This window comes from Quercus suber, unplaced genomic scaffold, assembly GCF_002906115.3.
Source record: "Quercus suber isolate HL8 unplaced genomic scaffold, Cork oak 2.0 scaffold_829, whole genome shotgun sequence".
Lineage (NCBI taxonomy): Eukaryota > Viridiplantae > Streptophyta > Magnoliopsida > Fagales > Fagaceae > Quercus > Quercus suber.
Window position 1 is genome coordinate 219226 of NW_027070259.1, and position 22952 is coordinate 242177.

Sequence of the window (22952 nt, forward strand, 5' to 3'; positions counted from 1 at the left end):
ATTTTAATCTCATTCTCATGACATTATCATCACATCTCTTCTTTCTTTTTGACATACTCATAAATCAGTATCTACTCTTTATTATAAATTTATATTATATATGTTTGTAATATTGATTGTATGTGTTATTTATTTATTTTGTCATAATATTATTTGTGTGAATTGTATGTGTGTGATGTGTGTGTGTATATTATAAATAAAATATAACTGTATATAATTTAATAATTAGAAAATACAGAGAGTTTGTTACATGTGTGTATATTGTTAAAAAAAACAAATGATATTTAAGTATTTGATTGGTTAAGTGGACACTTACTAAACTATTTATGTATAAATGAATGTGGCTATATGGGTCAATAATTAATACAATGCCAATGAATTTATTTTGTTATTTAGTTTAAATATTTTTTTATAAAACAATGAAATATTTTTTATTAAAAAAATGACAAATAGGAAATAACAATTGAATAAAAATAAAAATGTTATAAAACTTAGGAAAATAAATGGTCACACTTATCCACATTAATAATAAATAATGATAATTAATAATGAACTATCGTGTAACTATTTCAGAACATGAAAACGCTTAAAAGAAATTGTAAAACTTCATATATTTTTTTTCTTTTTTTTAATTTCATGTATTTGCATTTTTTTTTTTTGGAGAAAGGTGATCTCAGTGAGTCCTTGGTTGTAGGATCACCCATAGTAGGAAATTCAGCCTTACAAACAAATTAGTTGTGAGCCCAAGTGGGGCTGAGCCCATTGGCCTCATTTGCGACCCGCACAGCTTCTTTGTAGGAATTTTAACAAGCAATGATATTTTGATCGAAGTTTCCAAATTTAATTAAGAGAAAGAAAACTCCTTTGAAGCAATTTTATTTTTATGAACATGTTTTAGAAATTGGAAATCAAAAAATTTCCTCACATCAATTTTATGTTCATTTTATTTTGTGAATTGGAAACTCCAATTTTGTTTAAAGAATTAGGAATCTTAAAGAATTAGTCACATTGGAATTTGAAGGAATTAAAAGCCCCACTTTATTTAAAATAATTTTAGTAGTCAAGGATTCCATTAAGTGTATTATTATAAATTGGTAGAATCAATAATTTCAAATTGTTTAATTGGTGGAATTACTAAGTATAATGGTGGAACCAAAGATTCCATCAACTTGTTTAAATGGAGGCGAGTTGAAGATTTCAATTTTTAAATTGGTAAAGTCAAGAACTCCATATAATGGTAGAATCAAGGATTCCATAAACTTGATTCAAAGTGGTAAAGTCAAAGACTTTATTTGTTTGTTTGGTTTGTAAAACTTCAAGTTTCATATATGGAGTTAAAAACTTCTCATGAAACCTCACTCTATTTGTTTTACCAAACAAAAATTCAGTTTTATGGAAGAGGGATTGAGAGAAATTAGAGAAGAAAGGGACTAATAAAATCTCATATATAAACCTGTTGCTGCGTGCTCCTCCTCTTCACTTGCTCTCTCCCTTTCTTTTCTTTTTTCGCTCTCTTCTTTTCTGCTTGCAAATGCTCTGTCCGTGTATATCTTTTTTCTTTTTGGTGTGGACTGTAAGCTTAGGCCGCCATAAACAACCCCACATCTTTTGCACGTGATGTGCTTGTGGGATTTATTTAGTATTTTTTTTCTTTTTATATCATCCTTATATATATTTTTTTGTTTGCACTATTTGTTTTTATAATTGAATTTTTTAATTTTGGAGGGCATTTTTTTGGTCCTACAAACTTGTTCAAGATTTATATTCTTTAATAAATCTTGCTTCAACATTTTTTAAGTAACCATTTTCTTATTTGTTGTTGAAAATTTCATATTTCAAGAATTGCATGTATGGCTGTTTGAGGCATTGATTTATAGAGTTCCTTTTGTGAGATCTTTTGCACTGTATTGTGGTGTTTGGTGGGTCAGAGAACACTTCAGGCAATGGTGATAATGGAAAGATTTGAAATTTTATTAGAGTTGGACTAGATGTTTCTTGATCAAAATCTTGGAGAAGAAGTCAAAGAATTTGTACATAGTTCAAGATTTTAATGGTAAAAGTAAAACATGGGATTAAAAAATTGGCCTAGCATGATAGCGACCTTTGTCTTCTTGGGCGACAAGAAATTAAGAGAGAGCATAAGAACTATGTTACATGTACAATGACTTACATGTTTCGTAACAAACACTTTTGGCCTGCATCTTTAAAGGATTGATCAAATAGTTTTTAGGTTTAGGTAATTCATAAGATCTTAGATTTTAATCTATTATTTAATGGGCAAAGCTTGAGTCAAGTGTCTAGTTACATTAGACCCATTATAATGGTGACACGTGTTTATTTTTGGCCACATATTATTAACCCAACTGGTCCAGTGTACTCAAACTAAGTCCTTATCTAACTGATCGGACCGTAATATCTTCCTATATATAATTATCCAGTTTGTGTAAGACAAGGATAGAGGGAATTCTACTCACTAAAAACAAAAGAAAGAGAAAAAAAAAAAAAAAAACCTGGGCCTCCACTTTAACTGGGCTAACAATCCGAGGTTATCCACGATTAAACTCAAACTGCAGTGTCTTGGAGTGGGCTTGCACCTGGGTTATACTTGACTTAAAAGAAAGGACCCAAGTAGATGCCCAACATATTTTGACAATATACACGGGTTTGCTTGAACCCTTCCCCTGTTCCATGTCTCATCTTCAATCTTCCGGTGTTGTGATAAGAATTTTTCTAACAACTAGTTAACTTTCCTTATTAAGTATCACCAATATAATGGTCATCTAGGTTGTTTTCTTTCAGTTAAACTTACAATTAGTTAACTTTCCTTATTAGATATCACCTATCATATTGGTCGGCTAGCTTGTTTTCTTCCAATTAAACATACATCAAACTCTGTAGATTTAGAAGCAACCACAAATTTATAGTGTAAAACGCATTTTAGCCAACTTTTTTCATTTGCTCTAGTTTACATTTTAGCCAACTCTAGTTTTAAGAAGTAAACAGTAGAAACAAAACACATAGGCAACCCTTTATAGAAACCAAACAGTAGCATCATAGTTCTGCTTACACTTAAAATTTTTTATTTGGCTAAGAGAATAGGATTTATTCCAAACAATTAAAAGGTGCAACCATCTTCAATCAGAGCTTGATGCATGGTAACCCTTTCTTTGAGCTTCAATATTATAATTGAGTAGACTTAAGCCAGACACTCAACCTGGCTACCAATTTGTCATGAGGTGGTAGTGTCTCCTCCAACAGAGGGCAGTTCTTTAAAGCATTGACCCATGAGAGAAACTTTTGGTTCTTTTCTGATATGAGTACCACACCAATGGCCTCATCAACAGCTCGGTAGTCGCATGCAAGTGAGCCAATAACGACACCAAGATACCCTAGGATCTCCCCATTGGAGAATGGGGACTGCCCTGGAAAATCCTTTTCGATACCTTCTTCAAACACCTTAAGCAATTGGCTTGAGTCTTCAATGGCTTTTTCTCTTTCCTTGTCTTTGGACCCGAAGATGATGTAGAAGCTTGGCACAATCTGATGACACAAAATGCTTTTGTTAGTGTTTGCACACAAAAGCTACATAATTGGTATAAGTATAGCAAATCAACAAAGAGGAGGATGTACGATTTTTCATTTTTTTAAATTTAATTTAATTTTTTTTGAATTAATTAACCAAGAGGCAAGACTTTCGTCCAATGTTTTAGTGCACTGGACTGGATACAAGATCAATACTTGACTATTAATTTTGAACATATGTCATGTTCATATTGCGCTTAGTGCACCGGAGCACTAGAATTGAGAGAGAGAGAGAACTCGCCTTTTGATCATAATAGTTGGCCCAAAAGCGGAGTTTTGCCCTTTGGTAAGGATCCTCAGGCAATAGTTTTGGGGTGGTATTCCAGCACTCTTCTATGTATTCGAGGATAATGAGCGACTCAGCAATGGATTTCCCATTGTGAACAAGCAGAGGTACTTTCTTGTGGACTGGATTGAGGCTAAGGAATAACTCATTTTTGTTTGTCAAATCTTCCTCCACATACTCATAGGGGGTGCCTTTTAGTTTGAGGGCTAGCTCAACTCTAGTGCAGAATGCGTTGGCCCATGTTTTAAACAGGACAACTTCACCTTTCTTCTCCTCCATTCTCTCTCTCTCTCTCAGTTGGCTTTCTTTTAGATTGTGAAAAGCCTTAATTTAAAGAGTTCATATGAGAAATTTCTTTCAATCATCTTTATCTTTTAGGTCAACTAGTTTTTTCTATTTGGTTGAGGAAGCCGACCTGGAAATTGATGACGTTGACCCATTAGAGATCTAGGATCCATGTGTTATACAGTTTTTATAATTAGATAAAGAAGCAGGAAAAATGTATAGGCTTCAGCATTACAATTGTTATGGTAAAGATGAGCCAAGATCTAATGTGAAAGCTGTGGAAGTAAACTAAGGCCTTCGTCCAAGCTATTAACTGATTCCACAATTTCCACTCAGCCATATGGAGTGCTCTTGACTAGGAATGTTTATTTATTTTTGGATCACACACGTTCATATAAGTATTTAGTAGGGGAGGGGGACAGATATATAAGGAGTACTTCCAAAAAAATAAAAATGTCATTATAACTAAACTATCAATTGAAATACACCAAAAGCTTGTATAGTTAAAACTTAAACTATATCGTAACAATGAAATGCCGATGTCAAGAATTTAGCTAATGTAGCAGCTTATACTTTAGCTAAATGGTCTCTTAAGTGTAATGTTTTTGGCTCTTTTGATTTGAGTAGCTATGCCTCCTGTTTTGAGTTTGTTATCAAGATTGAGGCTTGTTCCTCTACAGTGTTTTACTTTTTCTCTTGTTAATAAAGTCTTTTATTCATTAAAATAAAATTATACAGTAAGAAGTGACTTTTTTACATATCCATTATTTGATAAACACCATAGGATATTCATAATCCTTTTATTTAAGTAGCTAGTATATTTAGGATTTCCTTTAGCCTAAGGATCAAACTCAAGGAGATTGGCCCAAATACTTTCCTCTCATCTCAGCAACCAACTTGTCATGAGGTGGGAGCATTTCCTTCATCAATGGATGGGTTTTTAGAGCTTTCAACCATGCCATAATTGCTGGGTTCTTTTCAGGGCTAAAAACCACAGCAACAACCTCATGAAAAGCTTCGTAGTTGCAAAAATGTGCGCCCACAACAATATCAAGATATCCCAAGGTCTTGCGTTCAAAGAAAGGAAATTCTTCTGGAAAATCCTTATTGATTCCTTCTTCAAACACCTTTAGCAACTCGTTGCAATCTTTGATTGCTTTCTCTCTCTCTTCGCCTCTAGACATGATGATGGGTAAGAGTCTTGCCATAATCTGCTAACAAGATATATGTAGTTAACATTTACTTAACATCATAAAGAGAGCCCAATTTTTCAAGAAATAATAGTTGAAGTTATACAAGCTAGGCACCTTCAGAGTAATGATATATATGCATTTATCCTCTTAGTGCGTGCAAATCTCACACTTATACAAGTGTGTAGGACCTACACATTATATGAGATATGATGCATATATTTGATATGTGAACTACTTTCTCCTTTTAAGGAGGACTTGAGACTTTTTATTCTTATTCAGAATATGTTTGGAACAGAAGGAGAGGTAGGGAACAGAGAGGAGGGTTGAGAGAGGAAGATGATTGGAATATATATTATTTATAAATTTCGGTCACTTCCTCTCTTTTTAGATATTTGTTTATTTTTTCTCTGTTTGTTTGTTTGTTTTTTTAATTTATTTTATTTTATTTTTAAAGTAGAGTTATTATCACCATATTCATACCTAGATAAGATATCATAATTAATTAGGCGTGTGGTGGGATACAATTTTTTCTTTTGTTGATAATTTCCTATTTGTTAAAAGTCTATTAATATATAGTTCTAAACTTCTATATGGACAAATTGAAGTTTAAACAAATGATTTTACAAATTTTTTTTTAAATGACAAATATATAGACTGTTACTTATTATTTTTTTTTTAATAAAAAAATGTAATAGCGTAAGCAGTTAGATACTACCCACCTGGTGATCAAAATAGTTGACCCAAAAGCGAACTTTAGCCCCTTGATAAGGATCCTCTGGCAATAGTTTTGGTGTGTTATTCCAGCACTCATCTATGTATTCGAGAATTACAAGTGACTCAGAAATGGCTTTGCCATTGTGAACAAGCACAGGTACCTTCTTGTGGACAGGGTTGTGGTGGAGGAGAGACTCACTCTTATTTGTTAGGTCTTCTTCTACGTATACATAAGGTATGCCCTTGAGTTTAAGGGCTAACTCAACTCTCTTGCAGAAGGCGCTAGCCCATGTGCCAAACAGAACAACTTCATTTTGCTTCTCCATTATGATCTCTCTCTCTCTCTCTCTCTCTCTTTCTCTCTCTGTGTGTCTCTGTTTTGTATCTTAAATATTGGTGTGTAATGCATGTATGGCTGTATGAGGCATTGATTTATAGAGTTCCTTTTGTGAGATCTTTTGCACTGTATTGTAGTGTTTGGTGGATCAGAGAGCACTTTAGTCAATGGTGACAATAGAAAGATTTAAAATTTTATTAGAGTTGGACTAGATGTTTCTTGATAAAATCTTGGGGAAGAAGTCTTAAGAATTTGTGCTTAGTTCAAGATTTTAATAGTAAAATATGGGAGAAGTGTTTAGGAACAAGAAGAAAATTGACATAGCATGATAGCAACTTTCGCCTCTTGGCTCTTGGGTGACAAGAAATTAAGAAAGAGCAAAAGAACTATGTTATATGCACAAGGACTCACATGTTTCGTAACAAACACTTTTGGCCTGCATCCTTAAAGGATTGATCAAATCGTTTTTAGGTTTAGGTAATCTAGGAAATCTTAGATTTTAGTCTATTATTCAATAGGCAAAGCTTGAGTCCAATGTCTAGTTGTATTGGACTATCATGATTGTGACATGTGTCAATTTTTTGTTATATATCATCATCTTAACGGGTCTAGTGTATCAAAGCCAAGTTCTTATCTACTAATTTGGATCGTCATATCTTCCTATAATTACTTAGTTTGTGTAGGATGAGAGAATCACACTCACTAAAAACAAAAAAGAAAAAAAAAATATTTGGCACCACACTTTAACTGGGCTAACAATCCGAAGTTATCCATGATTAAAGTCAAACTGCAATGTCTTGGAGTGGGCTTGCATCCGAGTTATACTTGACTTAAAACAAAGGCTCCAAGTACATGCCCAACATATTTTGATAATATACATGGGCTTGCTTGAACCCTTCCACACAGTTCCATGTCTCATCTTCAATCTTCTAGTGTTTTAATGAGAAATTATCTAACAACTAGTTAACTTTCCTTATTAACTATATAATGGTCAACTAGGTTGGTTTCTTTCAGTTAAACTTACAATTCGTTAACTATCCTTATTAGATATCACCTACCATATTGGTCAGCTAGGTTGTTTTCTTCCAATTAAACATACATCAAACTCTCTGGATTTAGAAGCAACCTCGAATTTAGAGTGTAAAAGGCATTTTAGCCAATTTTTTCATTTGCTCTAGTTTACATTTGAGCCAAATCTAGTGTTAAGAAGTGAACATGCAGTAGAAACAGAACACATAGGCAACCCTTTATAGAAACCAAACAGTAGCATCATAGTTCTGCTTACACTTAATTTTTTTTATATGGCTCAGAGACAAGGATTTATTCCAAACAATTAAAAGGTGCAACCATCTCCAATCAGAGCTTGATGTATGGTAACCCTTTCTTTCAGCTTCAATATTAAACTTTAGTAGACTTAAGCCTAGCACTCAACCTGGCAACCAATTTGTCATGAGGTGGTAGTGTCTCCCCCATCAGAGGGCAGTTCTTCAGAGCATTGACCCATGAGAGAAACTCTGGATTCTTTTCTGATATGAGTGCCACACCAATGGCCTCATCAACAGCTTGGTAGTTGCATGCATGTGAGCCAATAACGATACCAAGATACCCTAGGATCTCGCCATTGAAGAATGGAGACCGCCCTGGAAAATCCTTTTCAATACCTTCTTCAAACACCTTAAGCAATTGGCTCAAGTCTTCAATGGCTTTATCTCTCTCCTTGTCTTTGGATCCGAAGATGATGTAGAAGCTTGGCACAATCTGATGACACAAAATGCTTTTATTAGTGTTTGAACACAAAAGCTACATAATTGGCAGTAGCAAATCAACTAATAGAAGGATACAATTTTTTGTTTTTTAAATTTAATTTAATTTTTATTGAATTAGTTAACCAAGAGTCAAGGGCTTCTGTCCAATGTTTTAGACTTTTAGTGCACTGGACAGGATACAAGATCAATACTTGCTCGATTTTGAACATATCTCGTATTCATATCGGGTTTAGTGTACTAGAGCACTAGAGGAGAGAGAGAGAGAGAGATAACTCACCATTTGATCATAATAGTTGGCCCAAAAGCGGACTTTTGCCCTATGGTAAGGATCCTCAGGCAATAGTTTTGGGGTGGTATTCCAGCATTCTTCTATGTATTCAAGGATAACAAGTGACTCAGCAATGGATTTCCCATTGTGAACAAGCACAGGTACTTTCTTATGGACTGGATTGAGGCTAAGGAACAACTCACTTTTGTTTGTCAAATCTTCCTCCACATACTCATAGGATATGCCTTTTAGTTTGAGGGTTAGCTCAACTCTAGTGCAGAATGTGCTGGCCCATGTTCCAAACAGGACAACTTCACCTTTCTTCTCCTCCATTCTCTCTCTCAGTTGGCTTTCTATTAGACCGTGAAGCCTTAATTATTGAGCTCATATGAGAAATTTCTTCCAATCATCTTCATCATATTGGTCAGTCAACAAGTTTTTTTTATTTGGTGTTTTTATATTTGGTTGAGGAAGCTGACAAGGAAATTGATAAGATTGACCCCCATTTGGGATCTCAGGTCCATGTGTTTACACGATTATGTTTTTTATTTATTTATAATTGGATAAAGAAGCAGGTAAAGGCTTACGCAAGATCATTGGCCTTCATTATTATAATGGTTTTTAGTAAAGATAAGCCTAATGTGTATACAGTGGAAATGAACTTGCAGAGAGCTCAGGCAGCTAATAAGTCACTGTAAAGGTCACATTAAGTAAAAACCTCCTATACTTTTTGGCCTTCGTCCAATTTCAGGGAAAAAAAAAAGGCATTTCTATTGAGTCCACATGGAAAACTCAGCCATGGAGAGTGCTCTTGTAGTCGAAGGAATGTTTACCATTTGTTTCTGAGTGATCATGCATGCTCATATTGGTTTTTTTTTTTTTCTTAAATAAATAATATATATTTTTAATTTGATAGTTAGGAAGAGAGATTCAAATCATGAGCATCTTTGTTAGATATATTGAGAGGTGTCAGTTGAGCTAGCTATAGGGCTCTTGGCTATGCCCATTTATGTATATGTTTTTGAAGTGTAGTATCTATTATTATCACGCTTCAGTTGACCCACATCAACATAGCATTTTAGTCAACTTCGGTCAATTTCAGCCTATTTCGGTTTATCTTTGTCTGACTAGGTTTATTTTTGTCTATTCGGTCCATTTTGGTCTACTTTGGTCTATTTTGGTCGATTTAGTCTATTACAGTCCACTTTATTCTATTTGGTTTACTATGATCCATTTTAGTTTACTTCAGTTCATTTGGTCCATTTTGGTCCACTTTTGTTCATTCAGTCTACTTTGCTCCATTTCTATCTAGTTTGGTTTATAGTTTATTTTGGTATATTTGGTCCAGTTTAGTCCATTTTGGTTCATTTGGTTAACTTCGGTCCACTTTGATCGTTGACAATTATGTCACATTCTCAATGCAATGCTGGTAAGCTCTTGATATAATTACATTTTTCTTATGTTATTAAAGTATTTTTTTTTTTCTAATATAGATGATGGATTTATTGATGGAAATATGAATGTACGTAATGGAAAATTAACGGATCTACTTCATTCTCAATTAATAACATGTGTTATGTAAGTTTCAGAATATAAGAACAAGAAAGTATACCTTGATGCGGTGAAATTCAAAACCAAAGATGAAAAGTACTTGGGAACACTTTTAATCTTCACTCCAATTCCCCTTGATGCCCAAGAAGTGTGGTCTCTCAATCAGTTATATGTCTATGTTCTAGAAAGAATGAAAGAGTGTTCAACACTCTTTTACATGTCATTTCATGTTCATGTTATTCCAAAATTCTGTATATTTCTCTCCTAATAACTTATTATCTAATTAGGCTAGCCTTTTAGTCATTTTCAATTGGGTTTTAATATGTGGCTTGGAATGGGACCAAAAGGAAACAAATAAGATACTAGCTCCAATAGGCCTTGGGCTTTTCTGTCAACTCTTGACAAGTCTAAAGTTACCATTAATTTTATTTAATATTACTATATAAATATAATTGCACTCTAAACTTTATTTATAAATTATATCCTAAGACTTTATTGTACATGTAACTCCTTCATAAAATATTAGTAGTAATACAAAGTCATGAATGTAGACTGCCACTTTGTAAATTATTACATCTTAATCCTTGAGTACCCGGTTTAATCCTTTAAGTTATTCATCATATATTTATGAAATCCAATTTCATAAATATATACTTTAGTAATTATTTACTAAAGTAGTTAGGCCTAACATTTTGAATAACAAACTTATTAAACTTATCTTAGGGGAATATTTTGTATTTTCGTTAAGAGACTATGAATTTTATTTTAAGAATATATGTTCCATCAACACTAAATGTGGATGCCAACATACTGAGATTTTGACCGTTACTTTAGATCTCACTCCTGGTATATCAAAGTAACCTATATTTCATGATCAGGTCTATTATTCTCTCAGAATTTAGAGTTCATGTAAATATAAGTCGTGAGATTTATTATTCAATTGACAGTCGTTAGGAGAATAATAAATCTCACAGCGGTCTAGTTCAATATGTCTTAACTCTTAAAATATATCAATATACTAACTAGAAGTCTCTACTTCCATGATCAAGACAAATCATCTTAGTTGATATGTTATAGTTTTCGTAGATGAAATGTCCAATTTCATCACCGACTAAGAACTAAAATTCTAAGTTTACAAAAAACTTGTGATTTATATCTTTTGTGACTTTTCGCATAACTCACATACTATACATCTCATGGACTACCCTACATTTTTGCCTCATTTAGAATGCTCCTCTAAGCATAGGATGCTTTTGAGCTCATCTTTCTTTGCCTCCATCACTGTTCTATTTGAGAAAAATTTTTCTTTAAAAGTTCTACTAAACAAGTATTGTTGATTTTTAAGTAGCCTCACCATGTTTGTTAATGCTTATGTTTTTTTTTTTAAATTTTTTTTTTAATACTAATTTATATTTAGTAATTCTCACAATCTTTATTTTTCTCATTTAGTGGTATGTAAAACGATTTTTTTTTTGGGTGATATTTTAAAATTTAAATTAGAAACCCTCCATCAAGGAAATAAAATATAAATAAAAAATTGACCTTATTTTTTAATAAAAAAAAAAAACACAACATTTGTATAAGTTAATAGGATCATGAGAATGTGTTTTGATTTTATGCCCTTATTATTCTTGTTATGGTTATGTTTTGTTTATTATTTATGTTTATGTGTAGCGTAAATGAAATGATACCCTTAGTAGATATAATATAATTTAATACATAAAACAAGCTTAGTAATGTATTGTTAAGAAAATCACATCTACAAAAAGGATGAAGATCTATTAAGTTTATTTTGAATTTTATATTCTCATATATTAATGTTTATTTATTTACAATTTTGATTGGATAAGTGCACGATGAAGACATAAATTAACAAGTTAAATACAAAGTACATTAATTAGCAAAACTTTTAATTACAAGACCACCATATAGAGTATTTTTATTGTTCTACAAAACAATATAACTTAGGCCTGTATAACATAGAAAAATAAAACTGAAAATCAAATAAAAACACTCAAGAAGCTATCATTGAAGGCTACTGAGAATTTTGGAGTACTTATGTAATTTTTATTCCTAGAAATTATGGAGCAATAATAATGTCAATGAAATTATGGATGAAATCCTACATATATTTCTCTCTCAAACCAATTGGACTTACCCCCTTAACCTAGATTTTTTTAGATGTCCGACCCATATTTGAATCATTGAATTATTATATACATGATGTTGTTTTCCAGTCAGATCTTCCTTGAGTTTTGTTTTGTTTTGTTTTGTTTTTTTGCTTTGTTGTTGGTTTTTTTTTTAAATAAAATTTCAATTACCTTTTTCTCAAAAAGAAAAAAAAAAGAAAAAGAATTATTATATACATACCTTCTTCATTAACCAAATAACATATCATAATACAATCTTCACTATGTATTTACATGTGTCTGTTAACAATTTGAATAATATCAAGTGTGATTTTGTGATGAGTTTTTGATTATCATGAAAATTTCTTTTAAGAGGTTGAGAATTTTGAATAATATATTTAAAACTTAAAAAGCTAAAAATATTAGCATATTCTAGAGGTACAAAGTAATTTGTGGTACTTGGTACGTTAATGTATTAAATGCATGAATCTCCTATATGGTTAATAAATATTAGCGCATTCCAATGTTACAAAACCACAACAACAAGGGTTCTACTGAAATATAGACTTCGATACAGGTATATGTTTCAAGATTCTAGCACCAATATACATAATTCTAGCAAAAATTGTAGGGAAATGGTGTATGTTTCAAGATTCTAGCAAAAAAGGTAGGGAAAAAGTGTATGTTTCAAGACCAAATGCTATGATGATCTCACGTGAAGCACTGTGGCACCCCTTCCATTGTTGTCACTACCAATTCAATTCAGAAAAAGAGAGTTGACTGCCCAATTGGATCCCAAAAAAACCTTGTTCCAAAAAATTCATGAAGGCACTCTTTAACCTCTCTAAATATTTCATTGTAAAGTGGAGTGCCACAAAATCGGTACTACTTATTTGGTATTGGCTTGACACATCTGCAAAAAATTGTGAAAGAAAACGAGATTAAACAAGACAAAGTTATTAACCAAGAATAAATAATTTCTATGATACCTGTCAGCAAAGACACCTAGGGGTAAAAAGTTTTTTAAACAAAAAGGCAGACTTATATAGACGACAATTTGAAATATTAGAAGCAAGAAAAATATCTTTACCAAAAATAAATTCAACCAGATAAAGAATTAGGTTAGCAAGGACCGGAAACAAAAAGAGAAAAAAGAAGTTATTGTGAGTTCTCACAACGCATTATTTTGAATATTTTCTATTGAAAATCACTAGCAAATTTATTCAATGTTTTGCTCCAGTTCAAGATGCCAAAGTTTCCCCAAGAAAAAATTATACAACTCAAAATTTAATGTGAATGTACAAAAGCTTCAAAAGCTAAATTGCTTTTGTCAAAATATGTAAATCATTTTCTCAGTATACCCAAGTTCTTTGAGTAAGCCAATCAAGTATAACAAAGATAGTAAGAAGAGAACCCAAGTTAACAAACCATTAGCTTATTTTGGACACCAATAAAACAGAAGAACCTACAGCTATGTACCCATAAGGGCCATAACAGCAAATATGGGAGAGCTACAGCACTTATATCCCACATAATACAGAACAAATTTAGCAACAAAAGATCTCACAAGAAAAAGAATCAATGTAACCAATGTTGACAAAAGTGGCATTAAAATTAGTACCATGCATTTTTTACTAGATTTCAGAAAAAATATAATCGCTGTCAAACATAGATATATAATATTTACACACAACTAAATTTCAGAGAAGAATAATGGTTGTTGATAGCCATTGACAACCAAGGTCATTAGAATAAAAGTTCTGTGTGCTCCATGATCTATCACACCCTTTCAACCCCACCCTTCTTCAACTCAAATATTTCAAACCCAATAAGCCCTAAAATCAACACCCACACCCCAACAAAGAGAAATTTTATACGCATGGCAAACCTCAAAATCTCAAAAATATAAAAAAATTGTACAATTTACCCACATAAAATCCTAAAACCCTCAAAGATATTTGGGGATTTAAGGAGATTTTGTAAATTAAAATAAATAAATAAGAGAGAGGGATTTGGAAGCCGATTAGGTAACAAACCTTGAAAAATTCTGAGTTGTCGTATTCGTCTTGACCAAAGAGATTTTTGCGAAAGAAGGTGCTGAAGCGATGGTTCTTAGCGACAAACGGAGGTGGAAATGCGGCGCAGTGAGGCCGGTGGAGAGGGAGTGAGTGGATGTGGCTAGGTTGAGCACGAAGGATGAGAGAGAGATCTTGGACGAAGATAGAGAACATCTAATTTAGAGAGAGAGCAAACGGTTCTAAAGCAAAATTCTAACACCGTTAGTCATCAAATTTGAGTTAACTGATCATGTGCATTGCACATGTCCTAGGACACTTGTCACTCTCACTAATTGCCACCTTGCATTGTATGTAGGATTTCCCGCAAACATGTTTGCAGGAAATCCTTGTCCTAAAAAGAATATGTATATGATAATTCCATGGTTCAAATATATATATATATATATATAATAGATATGGGTCAAACATTTAGAAGAATCTAGCTTAGGGGATGAGGTCTGGTTGGTTTGAGATCTATATATCTATTTTAATTGGTAATAATTTATATTAGTGATTCTCACAAACTTTACTTTTCCTGTTAGTGGTAATTAAAATATTTTTTTGTAATATTTTAAATTTGAATTAGAGATCCTCCATGGAGTTAAAAAAAAAAAAAAAAACGAAACCTTATTTTTTAATAAACAATACCAAAAAAAAAAAAATCTAACTATTATTGCATGTTTTTTATGCTCTTAATACACATGTAAAATTTTGTATTAATCAGATATTATTTACTATATGATTTATAAATAATTTTAAACTATAAAAACTTGCAATTTAAACAATTTATCAATGACATAGCTATTGGTATTTAATTTTCTAGAAATTTTTCAGGCATGGAAGATATAAGAAGAAGATGTAATTCAATGATAGATTTATCAAAATTCACCTCCAATAAAAAGATATTGAATAATGTTATAACTTAAAGCTATAACCAATTTTATAGCTAAACATTTCCCTTATTTTTTTACCCTTTCTCTTTTATTAATTTTTTACTTCACTGTTACATTTCATCTAACCTTTCTACCTTACTTTAGCATTTTCATCTATTTACTGCTCTCAACCTTAATGCCACTCTTGTTCTATCCATTTGACTTCATTTTATTTTAGCTCTTCTTATCTTCGTTCTCTTACTGTAAATTTGTTATTTTCTCTTGCATTCTATACATATTTTCCCCACACCAAAAATGTTATTCTCTCTCTCTCTCTCTCTCTCTCTCTCTCTCTCTCTCTCTCATAACTTTTGTTTGATTAATACTTAGTTATTTGGGAAGTTAAATTTTGAATTTATATCATAATACAATCTTTTCTATGTGTTTACATGTGCCTGTCAACAATTTGAGTAATATCAATTGTAATTTTGTGATAAGTTTTGATTATCATGATAATCTCTTTTAAGAGGTTGAGAATTTTGAATAATATATTTGAAACTTGTAAAGAGGTTTTTTTTTTTTTTTTTTTTTTTTTTTTTTTTTTTTTTGAGAATGTGAAACTTGAAGAGTTTATTTGTACAGCAAAGAAAAAAGGAAAATATAATACACTATAACATAATTTAGAAAAATATGGACCACTTCAAAAATGAATAATATCAATAAAACACATCCAAAATAATAAAATGATATATTTGTACAAATGGATAGATGGAAAATAATTTTAGAAATTTTTAATTTTTTGAGAAAACAAATTATCTTCCACAAACTTTAGAGAATAAATTATATATTATACCACAATTGTAGAATAATTATCTATTTCAACACATTGCATGGATCTGTGACTACTAAACATAGATAATAATAAAAACATAAACATAACAACAACAATAATAAGGGCAAAAACTCATCATTTTTTCTCTTATCATCCTATTTGCTTATACAAATGTTACAACTCGATGCTGCTGCTCCTGCTAAACACAACAACAGGAAGAAGAAGAAAAAGGAGAACCTTCTTTGCTCCTATGGCGGAACCTTTAGGGTTTTCGCAATGTCCAACGCCTCCCCTCCTCCTTCGTTCAAGATGAACCTCAACGAATACATGGTCACTCTAGAGAAGCCACTCGGTATCCGATTCGCTCTCTCCGTCCACGGCAAAGTCTTCGTTCATGCTCTCAAGAAAGGGGTATTTCCGTCTTTTTCTTATATTCAGTACTTGCTCCTCCTTATAGTAGGAATTCATGTCATGATTGATTATGATAATGACTTTTTGAATTTGGTGTTGTGGATAGAGTAATGCAGAGAAGTCAAGGATAATCATGGTGGGTGATACTTTGAAAAAGGCAGGGGATTCATCTGGGGGCAGGCTTATTGAGATCAAGGACTTCACTGATACACGGTATGCTCTGTTTTTAGTCATCTATCATATAAATTGGCTTTATATTAGAGTTATAGTTGATCAATTATCATAATTCTGATTTTTGCGATTGCGGTTTATTTAAATGCGCAAATTGTAGCTCTCGTGTATGTTTTTGATTTTTATTGCTCAGATTGACGATGAGAAATTGTTCCGTACACCCAGTGTACTATGCCTTTCTCATTCATAAAGGTTAGTCCTTTGTGCAAAACCCACAATTGGAACCCGCTCTTACGTGTGAAGAGGGTGTAGTACACTGTGTACTGAATAATTTCACTAGACTGACATACTACACATATAATATATACCACATTTGAGGATAAATTGCTTAGCTCGTCGTAAAGTGTGCTCTGCAACATGCACCTAATTTGAGTGAAGTTTGTTTATGTCATAAAATATATATTCACATGCACAAAACATTTGATCATTGATGTGGGAGTCAGCATGTTGGGCTACTGGATTAACTTATTGCTTTGTTATGACCGCTCAATTTTTTGGCACTGATATTGGATTATAATATACTTTACATTCGATGCTTGTTGTGGCATCATATAATACAACAGTGAAGGATAGTGCGTTGTTGTCATACTGTTCTTCGATTGGCTCTGTCAATGAGCAAAACTCCACTTAACAAAGCCTTTGTTACAGGGTGGCATGCCATTGTTGCATGTGATAAGTCCAATATCTGAGGCAAAGTTATTGTGGGTGGCATACTGAATAACTGCTTTGTACTAGATCTGTTTTCTGGCTAATGCATTTATTTTCTTTCCTTCAATAACCATGCAGTATTTTAGTGTCGAAGTTACCTTTATACATTGCAAAGTTACTTTATGAAGTAATTGTCAAAGATGTGTTCTGTTCATAAGTGTTTTTGTTTTTATTTTTTCCAGTCTTTGGTTTCCTCAGGAAGATGCTGAAAGAGTTATCAGGACCTTTTAGCCTGGTCCTTGAGAGGCCCTTCTCTCCATTTCCAATCCACCAACTGCATCTTATGGGTGATCTTGATGTACTATTTAATAGAGGTCGGGTTTCTGTTGCCAGCTGGAATAAGAGTATATTGGCATCAAATTTTCAAACATCTTCTGAAAGTACTGGGAATTCTGGGTTTGCCATGTTTTCCTCTAAGTTTCTAACATCCCAAGGATGCTTCGATATATATTATAATTATGGATCATTTTTCCTTGGTTTTCTTTTGCAGGGAAGGAGACTCTTTGATATGAGGAAGAAGTTACCATTTTGCGTGGGACTTCTACTACGCTGTTTGAAAAAAGACCATCGTGTTTTTGTTACTTGTACTACTGGTTTTGATCGATCTCCAGCTTGTGTGATTGCATACCTGCATTGGATGACAGATACTTCCCTTCATGCAGCTTATAATTTTGTCACTGGGTTACATATTTGCAGGCCTGACAGGTTCCTCACTGACCCTCCTTTATTTTGGTACTTTATTGTTGGTGATGCTAAGGAGCATTTGATCAAGATATGCATCTCAACTTTAAAGATCCTAAGTTATGATTTATGAATAACAATCTCAAGTATTTTAGCCATAATCCTTGTGTTAGCTGCTTAGCTATGACTTAAAAACTCTTATTGGACAGGATTGACTGTTAGCTAAGGTTCTTAGTCGTCTGTCATTAATTTTATATATATTATTTCTAAAAACTCATATATATATGTATGTGTATGTATGTATGCACACTGTAGCCTGTTTTTAGTTAGACTTCTTATGTTAACTATAACCAAAGTATTGGTATATTTCTTCCACCCAAAATGGAATGGAAAACAAAAAAAAAAAAAGAACAAAGATTGCATAATTAGTATTACGACAAATTATCCATTTAGATTTGATGATTTGATCAATATTTTAGACAGTTTCTTCAAATGAGAAAATGCATGCCAATAAATATATAAGAAAGGAAGGTGGCAAGTGGTAAGGTATTTTAGAGAGAGAGAGAGATGCTTGAATAACTTTGGCAAGCATTGTTTAATCTTCCAATTGTAAATACTAACTGCCATAGCAACAATGAAATTTTTTTCATAGCTTCAATTTACGCACATCTAGTACTTGTATAAAATCAATGTTAAAGTGAAGTCTAGGATCCGAAACCTGAGGAACCATAAGTCAGAGTGAGCATCTACTTCGTATATGTATGAAGCATGTCTTTAATCTATGGTGTGTCATTCATGCTCTACTGCTGCTTTAAATTATCTTTTTCTTTAGCTTGACAAAGCATCTAAAGCAGATATTTTTGCAGACCAGCAATTGCTTGGGCAACATGGGATCTTATAGCTATGGTAGAAAAAGGTGAACATGATGGTCCTGGAACCCATGCTGTGACGTTCATATGGAATGGGCAAGAGGTGAGTGACAATTTCAGTTTCATCTTCACTGTACTTTTCTTTTGATTTTTTATCACCTAAAATGAAGGAAAAGTTTCACATTTTCTCTTTCTTGAAACTTTGTTCTTTAGGAATAGGCCAATACTCATAATGTATTTGATTATTTCCTCTTATGAATGAAATTATTTTACTTATATATATAAAGAGTGATTCTGTGAAAGAAGTTTAAACCATTTTAGTTTTTGAACCATTATATGAGCTGTAAATAGATTCAGTTATGACACACAGGGTTTTGATGGTTGCTTATTGTATGTCCACTTTGTCTCTTCATTACAGGGAGAGGATGTAAATTTGGTAGGTGATTTTACTGGAAATTGGAAAGAACCAATTAAAGCAATCCACAAGGGTGGATCTAGATATGAAGTTGAAGTTAGACTCTCACAAGGAAAGTAAGTGTCAAGCTTCCTGTTCTTTCTCTTAATTATTTGTGAGGATTTAGAATACAAGATTTCCAATCAATCTGCCATATTGCATCTTTGCTGATGTTGTGGCTCAAGAAGTTTATGCATTTTAGTTCCTATATATTGGAACTTCTATAGTTATCTAAGAAGAAGTGAAGCTTCCTGTTCTTTCTCTTAATTATTTGAGAGTATTTAGAATACAAGATTTCTAATCAATCTGTGCCATATTGCATCTTTGCTGATGTTGCGTCTCAAGAAAAGTTTATGCATTGTAGTTCCTATATCTTGGAACTGCTGTAGTTACCTAAAAAAGAGAACCTGTATTGTATATAATTGACTGGGACTAAACAATTTTCAAATCCTGAAAGAGAGAAAAAGTTACAGTTCAGTAGTATAAAGTAACTAAATGCTCAAATTGTATNTATGTTGTTAACTTTTTTGTTGTTGTTCATTTTGTTAGATTACAGAGCAGATATATGTGGGTTCATGTATTCAAACAGAAGCTGAGGTGGAGACTTTGTCAAATGTTGCTGTGAGTGCCACCTGTTTTAGCTGTATTGGAAGGAGATAGTGTTCATTGGGTCTACTTCCTGCAATTAATTTGCATTTGTGGATGATTATCGTGTTCATGAATGCTCTTTGAAAGGGGTCTTTGCCTATTCCCATTCCATGTCTCTCTTGTTACTATAACAGCTTTTGAATTTCTGCTTCAGGGAGTGACTGCTGTTCTAAATTTCCAAAGTAGAGTTGAAGCAGAAAATTGGGGAATCAATTCCAATTCAATCAACGAATCATGCCAAAGATCTAATATTCTCATGATCAACTATCCTATAAGGTAAGCAAAAGGTTCTATGGCATATCCTATCTTGAATAATAGAAGTTTCTTATATTAATGAAGTAATGCGTCTGTTATCAGTCTTATGATGCTGTGTGTGTACTTGTGGTAAAGTGTTTTCTGTAGTGATTTTGCTGAATCTTAATTGGCTAGATATTTTGGATTTGTTGATTGAGTTGTTGAGAATATTTACTTAAAAAAAAAATTGTTGAGACTTGAGAATATTCTATATTTGGCTTGTTCTCTGGACATTTTGTTCTTATATGTAAATGATGCCAGACATTTGATGCTTCGATATATATTCTAATTATGGAATCATTTTTCCTTGGTTTTCTTTTGCAGGGAAGGAGACTCTTTTGATATGAGGAAGAAGTTACCATTTTGCGTGGGACTTCTACTACGCTTGTTGAAAAAGAACCATCGTGTTTTTGTTACTTGTACTACTGGTTTTGATCGATCTCCAGCTTGTGTGATTGCATACCTGCATTGGATGACAGATACTTCCCTTCATGCAGCTTATAATTTTGTCACTGGGTTACATATTTGCAGGCCTGACAGGTTCCTCACTGACCCTCCTTTATTTTGGTACTTTATTGTTGGTGATGCTAAGGAGCATTTGATCAAGATATGCATCTCAACTTTAAAGATCCTAAGTTATGATTTATGAATAACAATCTCAAGTATTTTAGCCATAATCCTTGTGTTAGCTGCTTAGCTATGACTTAAAAACTCTTATTGGACAGGATTGACTGTTAGCTAAGGTTCTTAGTCGTCTGTCATTAATTTTATATATATTATTTCTAAAAACTCATATATATATGTATGTGTATGTATGTATGCACACTGTAGCCTGTTTTTAGTTAGACTTCTTATGTTAACTATAACCAAAGTATTGGTATATTTCTTCCACCCAAAATGGAATGGAAAACAAAAAAAAAAAAAGAACAAAGATTGCATAATTAGTATTACGACAAATTATCCATTTAGATTTGATGATTTGATCAATATTTTAGACAGTTTCTTCAAATGAGAAAATGCATGCCAATAAATATATAAGAAAGGAAGGTGGCAAGTGGTAAGGTATTTTAGAGAGAGAGAGAGATGCTTGAATAACTTTGGCAAGCATTGTTTAATCTTCCAATTGTAAATACTAACTGCCATAGCAACAATGAAATTTTTTTCATAGCTTCAATTTACGCACATCTAGTACTTGTATAAAATCAATGTTAAAGTGAAGTCTAGGATCCGAAACCTGAGGAACCATAAGTCAGAGTGAGCATCTACTTCGTATATGTATGAAGCATGTCTTTAATCTATGGTGTGTCATTCATGCTCTACTGCTGCTTTAAATTATCTTTTTCTTTAGCTTGACAAAGCATCTAAAGCAGATATTTTTGCAGACCAGCAATTGCTTGGGCAACATGGGATCTTATAGCTATGGTAGAAAAAGGTGAACATGATGGTCCTGGAACCCATGCTGTGACGTTCATATGGAATGGGCAAGAGGTGAGTGACAATTTCAGTTTCATCTTCACTGTACTTTTCTTTTGATTTTTTATCACCTAAAATGAAGGAAAAGTTTCACATTTTCTCTTTCTTGAAACTTTGTTCTTTAGGAATAGGCCAATACTCATAATGTATTTGATTATTTCCTCTTATGAATGAAATTATTTTACTTATATATATAAAGAGTGATTCTGTGAAAGAAGTTTAAACCATTTTAGTTTTTGAACCATTATATGAGCTGTAAATAGATTCAGTTATGACACACAGGGTTTTGATGGTTGCTTATTGTATGTCCACTTTGTCTCTTCATTACAGGGAGAGGATGTAAATTTGGTAGGTGATTTTACTGGAAATTGGAAAGAACCAATTAAAGCAATCCACAAGGGTGGATCTAGATATGAAGTTGAAGTTAGACTCTCACAAGGAAAGTAAGTGTCAAGCTTCCTGTTCTTTCTCTTAATTATTTGTGAGGATTTAGAATACAAGATTTCCAATCAATCTGCCATATTGCATCTTTGCTGATGTTGTGGCTCAAGAAGTTTATGCATTTTAGTTCCTATATATTGGAACTTCTATAGTTATCTAAGAAGAAGTGAAGCTTCCTGTCTTTCTCTTAATTTATTGAGAGTATTAGAATACAAGATTTCTAATCAATCTGTGCATATTGCATCTTTGCTGATGTTGCGTCTCAAGAAAGTTTATGCATTGTAGTTCTATATCTTGGAACTGCTGTAGTTACCTAAAAAAGAGAACCTGTATTGTATATAATTGACTGGGACTAACAATTTCAAATCCTGAAAGAGAAAAAGTTACAGTTCAGTAGTATAAAGTAACTAAATGCTCAAATTGTATGTTGTTAAACATAATAATAAGAAATAATGCAAGAGCTTGCAACTCATTGTCACTTCTATTTTCCAACGGANAGCATAGTTGTTCCCATCAAAGTGAGGTGGAACAAACAGAGAGTGTCCATGCTCCATGACAACAGGGGTCAAGGATCAGCTCAGAGATCAAGAAATCTCCAACAAAAGAGCTACCTGCTCTGATACCACTTGAACGGTTTTAGACCCCTTAAAAACAACCAGAGTGGTTAGCCTAGATTAATTAGCCAAGTTGTTACTTAGTCAAATTATGCAATTCTAGGTTAAAGCAATCAAATAATCATATCAAGTTATAAAGCAGCGGAAAATAAATGAACACAAGATATGATGACCCAGGAAACCACACGGTAAAAACCTGGGGAGGATTTGACCTAGCTATCCTCAAGGTAAACCTGAATCCACTATGTAAAAGAAT

General features: G+C 32.7%; 4 protein-coding genes across 4 annotated transcripts; 1 reads left to right on the top strand and 3 right to left on the bottom strand.

Moving 5' to 3' along the window:
• Nucleotides 1–3180: 3180 nt before the first annotated feature.
• Nucleotides 3181–4147, bottom strand: LOC112031600 (glutathione S-transferase U10). Its single transcript, XM_024064288.1, has 2 exons — nucleotides 3824–4147; nucleotides 3181–3540 (listed from the first exon to the last, which is right to left on the bottom strand). Exons 1-2 carry the CDS (start codon nucleotides 4145–4147, stop codon nucleotides 3181–3183), a joined length of 684 nt encoding a protein of 227 aa, XP_023920056.1.
• Nucleotides 4148–4732: 585 nt separating this feature from the next.
• Nucleotides 4733–6487, bottom strand: LOC112031608 (glutathione S-transferase U10). The gene is made up of 2 exons (XM_024064301.2): nucleotides 6066–6487; nucleotides 4733–5364 (listed from the first exon to the last, which is right to left on the bottom strand). Exons 1-2 carry the CDS (start codon nucleotides 6384–6386, stop codon nucleotides 5005–5007), a joined length of 681 nt encoding a protein of 226 aa, XP_023920069.1. The 5' UTR covers nucleotides 6387–6487; the 3' UTR covers nucleotides 4733–5004.
• A 1131-nt stretch (nucleotides 6488–7618) lies between these two features.
• On the bottom strand, nucleotides 7619–8877 carry LOC112031610 (glutathione S-transferase U10). Its single transcript, XM_024064302.2, has 2 exons — nucleotides 8441–8877; nucleotides 7619–8155 (listed from the first exon to the last, which is right to left on the bottom strand). Exons 1-2 carry the CDS (start codon nucleotides 8762–8764, stop codon nucleotides 7796–7798), a joined length of 684 nt encoding a protein of 227 aa, XP_023920070.1. The 5' UTR covers nucleotides 8765–8877; the 3' UTR covers nucleotides 7619–7795.
• Nucleotides 8878–16043: 7166 nt separating this feature from the next.
• LOC111999590 (phosphoglucan phosphatase LSF1, chloroplastic-like) lies at nucleotides 16044–22224 on the top strand. The gene is made up of 11 exons (XM_065767611.1): nucleotides 16044–16283; nucleotides 16390–16496; nucleotides 17421–17954; nucleotides 18113–18120; nucleotides 18805–18875; nucleotides 19191–19283; nucleotides 19776–19847; nucleotides 20029–20150; nucleotides 20493–20708; nucleotides 21551–21656; nucleotides 21972–22224. Exons 1-11 carry the CDS (start codon nucleotides 16044–16046, stop codon nucleotides 22086–22088), a joined length of 1686 nt encoding a protein of 561 aa, XP_065623683.1. The 3' UTR covers nucleotides 22089–22224.
• Nucleotides 22225–22952: the final 728 nt, after the last annotated feature.